We start from the raw sequence: 8,648 nt of genomic DNA on the forward strand, positions 1-8,648 counted from the left end.
TAGACTGCTGTAATAGATCAATATCAGCGGATGTTGAATAAAATCACTGTATCCCGTACAGAAGAGTAACTGACAATACCGATGTGTTTAGTCTGTGATCACATGTATCTTTTATTAATATCGTGCATCATGAAAAAGTTGGTCTTTTAAATATCAAGATATTGTATTTTTACCAGATTGCCCAGCCCTACTGTCATCAGACTTAATAAAACAGCCCACAAAGTTCTTTTATTAACCATCTTCTTCAAGTCTAGTGAGTTCTTAAAACTCTTGTCCACAAAGCACTGATAAAAGCTTTGGGTTGGTCATCATTTTTAATATGGTGTATTGTCTTATTTTAGCACACCCTACATTGCTACATGGGGTTTTTTAAGGTTGTTTTAGAAGAAGAAGAAAAAACCCCAAACACATTTATTGCCTTGAGGTGACCCTCCATCAGTCTCCACCCCCTTTCATACCCACACTTTTCCTTTCCCACCATCTGTGCCTGGCTGCTGACCACAGCAGCCCCCTCCCAGACCACGGTGCTGTGTGGCAGGCAGGTTCTTGTAGACGGCGCGACTGTAAGGGATGAAGCAGAGGCCTAGCTGGAGGTGACGAGCCAGTCTGCAGTATGCGGCCAGTGCCAGGACCAGCAGTGGGGTGACGAGGAGGAAGCCCACCACTAACAGCGCCACGCAGCCTCCATCACTCAGCAGGTCAGAGCAGTAGGCAGATGTACCGTGTGGACGCACCTTGAGGAGGAAGAAAGAGGACAAATTGTGTAATACTGTTTGCTTTGATGCTGTAATAAGGTAATAATTTTATTGTGAATGATCATATGGTGAAAATCTCATTGTTGTATCTTGGTCACTAGTTTAGTCTGATTGACTTTCAGTGTAGCTGTTTCAGCCATATGTTACATTTCAGAATCTAAAAATGTCATTTTGCCTTTTCAAAGAAAAACCGATGCACATATGCAGAATATACATTCATCAGGCAGTGTGCTACAACACCGATTCATAGACTGGATGAGGTATTGATTATTTGTGGATTGAAAATGGTGCTGGGGTGGGTGGAGATGGGAGAAGGTGCCCCTAGTGGTATGTGGTTTGGAAGTGACGAACAGATACACAGGGCTAGATGGTTAAATACTTTTCTCTATAGCTGTTCTCTAGCTTCTATTTAGATGCAGCTCTGAATGGGGTTTACGTTGGAATATGTCTGACTTATTGATGCATTGAATCCAGTCTCTGAATCATTATGTGACTCTTGGCTGACCGTAATCCTGCGTGATAAAGATAAAGCATTGTTTGTAGCTGAAATCGTGAGGGAAAAGAAAGAAAGTCTGACGAGTCTCCTCCACATTCCAGTGCTGTTCTGCTGTGAAGAAACAGTGAAGAAGAAAGTGAAGAGGGGAGTGAAGGAGAAGAGGCAGAGTAAGCGGAGAAGGATGAACAGGGCAGGAGGCTGATAAGCCTGACAAAAGCCCATCTGTGTTTGCTTTAGGTGCTTTCTATTGGCCATCTGGTTAAAATAAACCAGCTTTGCTTTTACTGTATGTTGAGCTTTTGCAGTAATCCTGCACCTTTTCATTGTGACTCATTACATTAGAACAGGCATCTTACAGTCACTCATGTCTAAAGAGTAGAACTGTCAAACTTCTGTGGAACTTAGATGTCTGTACTACACCTCTCGTTGGAAATAATGTGGTTAGAAAGCTGTGAATCTGTGAATACAGGTGCTTTAACACTGAACACGATCAGACGGTCGAGGAATCGGCCTGTGACTGTGGTTTTGCAGAGGGCTTCCTTAAGTTAACATCACATCTCTGAATGGACAGACTAACGGCTAGCACCTGCTGAGCTTTATTTTGGAGGAGAGGTTTAACTCCTCTCACTCAGTCCATATAAACATTAGCAACATTAGCGAGTTTAGCATTTTATTCACACAAGGTAAATCTGTCCCATTGTTCGGCCCTGAGTTCACTGTTGACAGTTGATCATCTTCCCACAGCTCTGTCTGTCTTACAAGAAGTAATACTTCATGTCTCGTTGTTTAAAGTTTGTCTGACGCGTCAAAGTGATGAACACACTGAACATTGTCTAGCATCACTTTAGTCTTGAACTGCAAGTGTAGTCTAGTCTTTTATGGTGGAGGTCTGTGGAAACTGTGTTCCACACTTTCCTTGTTCAGCAAAGGCCTTCAATTCCCACGAGAGAGCGAGCGAGCAAGAGAGAAAGGTCATTGGTGGTCTACTTTCTTCTCCTCATCTCTGCTTCCTTTTGTTTAGAGCTTTTCCTTTTTACTTAATCCTTCATTAAGCTGATGTCCCGAGAGCACTAATTGGTCTGAATGTTTAGGAGCCAGACGTAAGTGTCTGGTAATTGGGGAGGCAAGAGAATCCATCCTCAATTCATACTTGCTGACCCACACTGACCTTAAGGGACAACAGCACTGAAGACATCACAATAACAATGCTGCAGGTTATGTAGAAGTATTTGGCCGAGCTTAAGCAGGGGGTGCATGGGTTACTGATTGGTTACGGATGTCTTTTTAAAGACTTTTTAAGTGTTGTCTTCGATTACCTAGTTTTGTGTGTGCGCGCGTGTGTGTGTTTGTGTGCAAAGGAAAAAACTCAACAATTGAGTTTGTGTGTAAGTTAGGGCTTATATCTGGTCACTTGTTCCTGTGTGAGAGTGAGTTGTTGAAGAGTTTGCAGAAGCTCCACAGCTGACGTCAACTCTCCTGACCTGACCTCACTAATGCTCCTTCTCAAACATCTGAGAAATGCCCAGATTAAGAGATTATGCCCTGAAATCAAAGGGAGCGACACAAAAACTCCCTCCTGATCTCTTGGATGAAAATTCAGTCATGACTGGGTGTAGTTATTGTCTGGTCTAAGGATTTTGAACTTGGTGCCATTTTTTTGTGTATATATATATATATTTAATTCTACTGCTGTATCTTCCTCATTTAAACTAGGGGATCAGAGAACTGTGCATTGGAACTGTTCATCCCCCTCAAATTCTTCAGTGTACTTACAGTGGAGTGGCAAAGAAATCCAAACACCACCATGACTATGGCGGGAGTAAGGATCAGGCCGAACACCAGACCAGCCAGGCATGCGTTGATTGCAGCTATCACCAGATTCTGCGCAGTAACCAGCACTGAACATGCCCAGCAGTCCAGAGACCCCCTCAGCTCTAAAGGGGCCTCACCGCTTCCAATCTCTGCTGTGGAATACGGGGGAGGCACCACAACCCCTGACCCGCTGATGGGCGTCCCAGCTGGAGCTGTGGAGGCCAGGGAGTTGCTGTGCTGGAGGTGAGATTGCTGTTGATGGTGGTGGTGATGAAGATGGTTGTGGGGAGGGAGTTCCTCAGACAAGTCCAGAACTTGGTGGTGGGCTCCTTTCTCCAGGGTGCCGTTCAGACTCATGGTGACCTGCACAAAGAGGGTGGTGGTGTTGCCATTAATTCAACAGTTGTTTGAACCAGTGATATTACCGGGCCTCATGAGTCACACACATACAAGAGTCCGCTCCCCTGGTCAAATTATGTGCTAAATTTCTAAGGATCAATATATATATATATATTTTAATAGATTACATGTGAATAAAGTGTTCTGGGTTGCAGGAAAAGTGCCATATTAAAGTTTGTGTCCCCAGGAACAAGAAAATATTAAGTACTGTCGAGACAGTGTCCCAAGGCAAGTTGTCCAAAGCATTGCTTTAAAGCATTTATCATCACTTCTACAGTTCAGCACCAATGTAAACCATGTTCACTTGGTGTATTAAAGTTAATTGCCAGTTTACTTCAGTCCCAATGCCAAATTCTGTTGTGTAACATTTGTGTGTGCTCTCCGGATCAGAAGAGTTCATAGCAAGGGCAGATCTCTTATCACCAGGAAGCCAAACTTGTGTGATCTCTTAATTGGTGTCTTTATCAGATGATCATCTAAAAGCTGATTGTGCTGGAAGCCAATTGGCATTTGGCTGTGTTCTAAGTCTAGTTGATAAGGTGAAGTGATGAAGAGGGTGAGCTTTGACAAAACCGTTTTACTGTCTGCATGTGTGTGTGGGGGAGTTACAGTTAGCAGTGATATTGGCTGAGTTTGATTATATTAGTTGCCCAGAAGAGCTTCGCTAGCTCTGATGTCTTCACTGCTACATTGCACCTCCAGTAGTCTCAGTAGTGTCTAATGCAGTGCATGGCTGATTTCTCCCATTTGCCCCTAAAATATTTGCCATCTCACTTTTTAATTATGTAATTTGAGGAACATAAACATTCTGTTGAACCATGTATGAATGAATGAATGAAACGACGACCCATAAGCAGCCAGCAGCTCTTTGAAAAGTATCCTAAATTAAGCAACATATGGGCTGATTTTAGACAGTATGTAGCATATGTAGCTAAAACAAAGTGCTGTTGGCTAACTGCAATCTCAGACCTTATTGCTGGTACTTAGTAGGACCATGCAATATTGATGTGTAAGGTTTTAGAATGATTGTCATTGATGCAGATGGACATAGATTGTTTCCACTTCTAATTAGAACTGGGCAATACATGTAACGGTACTTTTTGACCACAGTGCTTTTCTCTTTTTAGGTGCAGGTTAAGCCTAAACTCAAGCTAAAACGGGGGAGAGTCCAATTTAATAATCTTATATTCCAAAACTCTCTAATTACACCTAGGTCTTACTGCATGCACACTGTTGTGGATAGTGGGGAGTTCTGATCATGAAGTAAATGAACATGACTGCATCTTCATGCAACCAAATAAACATTGCCCAGCTTGGTGACAATGTGCCAAATCTATTTCACACTGGTCTTAGTAGCCCCTTTCTCTGCTGTAGTGGTCTGCTGCTATCCGATCACATTCCTGTGCAGTAGTACTGGGGTCATGTGACACGTCACACATTTATACATGAAGTACTTTGTCCATCTCATGTATAAAATACAAACACACTGTATGCAAACACCAACAGAGGATGGTGTTCTTGTCTGGTCACCTTTTTGGCTTGATGTAAGCTCAGCTGGTTTGTGAGAGGCTTTAATAAGATGGGAGAGGGGGGAGTGGTTCATCTGTATGCTTTGATCTTGTACTAGGCTTATAAACTGGTTTCTGCAATTTTCCCACACACCAAATTGGAGATCCCCTTAAGATTCTTCACAAATATTAATGGAAACCTTTAGGATTAGTAAACAACTTTACAAATACAGTACTGCAGTTCAGTACTGCAAAATCCTTAGTTGAATCTTGTAGTTGCTCTTCATGTTTACTTTTAATCGCTCTGCATTTACTTCTATTAAAGGATTTTCTTCTCATCCTGTAAAGATACTCAATAAAGCACACAGCCTCCTACAATTACAGATTTATATATTTTCAGAATCCAGAGAAAAAACAAGATGTTTTGAAGTATAAATTCAACTTTTTAAAATTATTTTTAAGTTCAATATTTATTTAGATCCTTATTTTAAGCCTGTATTAATCTGCATTTATGCTGATACCCTTTCATTTGTGTTAGTTAGTTAGTTTTCATTTGTATTAGAAACAACCTTTCAGACGTTTGGTCTGGTACTGTGAATACCACACATTCCACCAGAAGTGAATCAGATAGGTGGCCATCATCTGCACTTCATCATGTTCCTCCTCCACTAGTACTCACCGTGTGGCGTGGAGCCTGGTAGTCCTCTTCCAGCTCTTGCAGCAGATCCCGCTTTTGAGTAATTTTCTGAAGTTGAATCCTTGTGGCTGAATTTTAGCACCAGCTGTCGCAAATGTTCACATTTGAGGTTCTGTAGAATTTGTAGTGTTTGGATCCTGCTTCTTTTCCGTTTTGCTCTTTTTCTTAAATGTTCTTTTGGTTTGCAATTCCTGTTTTTTTGCCTTTTGGCTTTTGGTAAATTTTAGATTAGCTAAGTATTGGTGCGTAGTACCTCTCTCTGCTTTCTCAGCACTCCCAACCCAACCTCCCTCTCACTTCTCTCCTCCTCTCTCCAGAGTAGACTGAGAGCTAACTGTGGTCAGTTGGGCAGTTATAGAGATGCCTTTCCTTGCCCCTCAGCTTTTCTTCCCTGTGGGACCACCCCCGCTCTGTTCTCTTACTGATAGCTAGTAGAGTGTTCAGGGGGGCTGAGTCCTTCTCTGAGCTCCTTAAATAAACATTCTTACTGATGAAGCCGCATCTAATTTAATACCTAAATTTGGACAGCTATGGTGGGTGTATCCATCTAACCTGAATTATACTCGACCCTTTGAAGCACGGTGGTCAATTTAAAAAGACAATAAATAAATAAATAAATAATAATAATAATAATAATAATAATAATAATAATAATAATAATAATAATTTACTTTTGCATTTTCCAAACATGATTTTTTTTTCTTCAGAAAATATTCACAGAATGCAGTGTAAGAACTGCAGTTTTTCTCCAAAGCTGGGTCTACTTTGTAACTGCTCACCAGGTGAGTGTGTGTGTGTCCAGACTAGCTGGCTTTGTGTGGGATTTATTTATTTATTTATTTATTATTATTATTAACTAACCTGGGCTAAAATGTCTTTTGAAATATATCTATTATTAACAATGTGAAATAACTTTTTAAAGAATGTTTTTTTTTCTCAGTTAAATTGATGCAAAATGGAGGCAAAACTAAGCATTATTAAACAAAACACAAAACAATGGCTAGTTGTGAGGGTTAAGGATGGTGGGGCCAACTGTGCCATGGTATTGTAAAATTACTCTTGAACATAATTTGATGGGTACTGATGCTTGACAGACAATGAGAGTTCTATTATGTTCAGAAATCAAACTTAAGCATTTTTTTTATCCTCCTAAAGCCCGACTTTATCTTTCTGTAGAAATAACTTTCCAAAAACATTCCTTAACATCTTCCAGAGCCCCCGGTTCTGAAAGGTGTGTGAGGAGGGTTTTGTGTGTTGGGGGTTGTTAATGTTAAAGGCGCAGGAGTCCTCAGGAGTACTAGTACTGTGCCAGAGTTCATTCATAGGCCACACATGAGCACAGAATAACACACAGCTCCAGTACAGTGAGTGAGTAGTATGAAGGGGAGAGAGAGAAGTAGATGGGACTGATGTGGAGATGTTGATCAGGAATGGAAAGGCAGTGCAGAATTTCTCTTTAATGATAAAAAGCTGGAAGCCTATCTGGAAAACAGAAGGAGTGGTCAAACACGGATAGAATAAAGCGGGACGGGAGGAAAGACCGGGGTAGGATGTTTCTTGGCAGATAAGAGAGCCTGTCTGAGGTAAAGATCACAGGCTAGTAATTAAGTTTTTGTTAGATTACATTTTTTTCTTCCCCTGTTCTGCATATGTTTGTTTACCTTCTGTCCACCATTGATCTCTGATGCTGTTTTTGAGATACCAGTGAGTTAGAAAAAGGGAGGATGCAGGGTTAAGATGGAGAGAAGGCCTCAAAAGGAGTCTGACGTAAAGGAAGACGTATTTTAGCTTGCATGATTTTGTTTTGCCTTCAGATTTCTTATTTCGCCCCCAGCATTGAGCTGTGGAGCAGCAGAACTGTGTTCTATAGGTGGAGACGGTTACTCCAACAGAAGCAGGATCTATTTATTTATTTTCAAAAATACCCTTGATTTCAGAAGAAACATTGAATAAGCAGGTGTCTCAATACTTTTGTAGTGAATTTATGAGGGTGGTGGATTTGACTATTGGTATTTTTTTCTTTATTATATCAGAAATAGAGTAACTGTGCAGAACTATGTTCTCTATAGATCAGTGTACAAATTGACACAACAATGGCAACACCACCAACCCTCTTTGTGCAGGTCACCTTGCGTCTGATCGGCACTCTGGAGAAAGGTGCCCACCACCAAATTCTGGACCCATCGGAGAAGCTCCATCCCCACAACCATCTTCACCCTCCCCAGCACTCTCATCTTCAGCTCCAGCTGGAACGCCAGTCAGCGGGTCAGGGTGCCTCCCTGATTTTCCACAGCAGAGATTGGAAGTAGGGAGGCCTCTGTAGAGCCGAGGGGGCAAAACCCCAAAGTAGTGTAGAACTCAAAACAACTGCAGCATGGTTCACAGCTCTGCTCTTCTAATGATTGATCCCATTGTCCTTGTAAATTGAACAAATCCCAGATAAGAAAACACTGGAGAATGTCAGAATCTTTGTGAACCGGGAAACTGAATGAATGAATAAGGCCCAATGTTTTTAGATACATTTTTAGATAGACTTGTGGGAAACAAAATGATTTAAGATGATGAGATATTTAGACACTATTTGGTTTTCATCTGTAGTCGTTTGAAATATTGCATTTTACAGCTTTATTAAATTAAATGACATTTTAATTTGAAGAGCTAGACGTGAGGGTTGAGGATGGTGCAGCCAACAGGAAAAACTTGCTACATTTAGGGTCTACATAAGGGAAACAATGGCTTTACTATAACAAGGGAAATTCTTTAAGTACTGTTAATCTCCAGTCTCTGGTTTTAGACATTAATTCTAGTCATTTTAAGTATAACGTTAAGAAGAATTACCCAAGACCAATTATTTTATGAATCTGGTCCCAGGTGACTTGTGCTGGACTGTAGCATGGTCAGCTGATGATCAATATGAGCAGGCCTCTCAAGTCAGCAGTGAGAGACGAGCAGGAAATTCAGCACTTAAGAAGCAGCTGGCA

The 8,648-nt window shown here is 41.2% G+C and overlaps 1 protein-coding gene across 1 annotated transcript; it reads right to left on the reverse strand.

Annotated features, from left to right (window-relative positions):
- Positions 1 to 424: 424 nt before the first annotated feature.
- tmem88b (transmembrane protein 88 b) lies at positions 425 to 5,958 on the reverse strand. Its single transcript, XM_072688771.1, has 3 exons — positions 5,650 to 5,958; positions 3,025 to 3,426; positions 425 to 734 (listed from the first exon to the last, which is right to left on the reverse strand). The coding sequence occupies exons 2-3, from the start codon at positions 3,418 to 3,420 to the stop codon at positions 453 to 455; spliced, it is 678 nt and encodes a 225-aa protein (XP_072544872.1). The 5' UTR covers positions 3,421 to 3,426; positions 5,650 to 5,958; the 3' UTR covers positions 425 to 452.
- Between the last annotated feature and the right edge of the window lie 2,690 nt (positions 5,959 to 8,648).

This window comes from Salminus brasiliensis, chromosome 9 (genome assembly GCF_030463535.1).
Source record: "Salminus brasiliensis chromosome 9, fSalBra1.hap2, whole genome shotgun sequence".
NCBI classification, from domain to species: Eukaryota; Metazoa; Chordata; class Actinopteri; order Characiformes; family Bryconidae; genus Salminus; species Salminus brasiliensis.

Coding starts and splice junctions, on each gene's coding strand:
- tmem88b (XM_072688771.1), bottom strand. CDS start 3,420: ATGAGTCTGAACGGCACCCTGGAGAAAGGAGCCCACCACCAAGTTCTG. Junction 735..3,024: donor GATTTCTTTGCCACTCCACT/GTAAGTACACTG, acceptor TTCCTCCTCAAG/GTGCGTCCACACGGTACATC.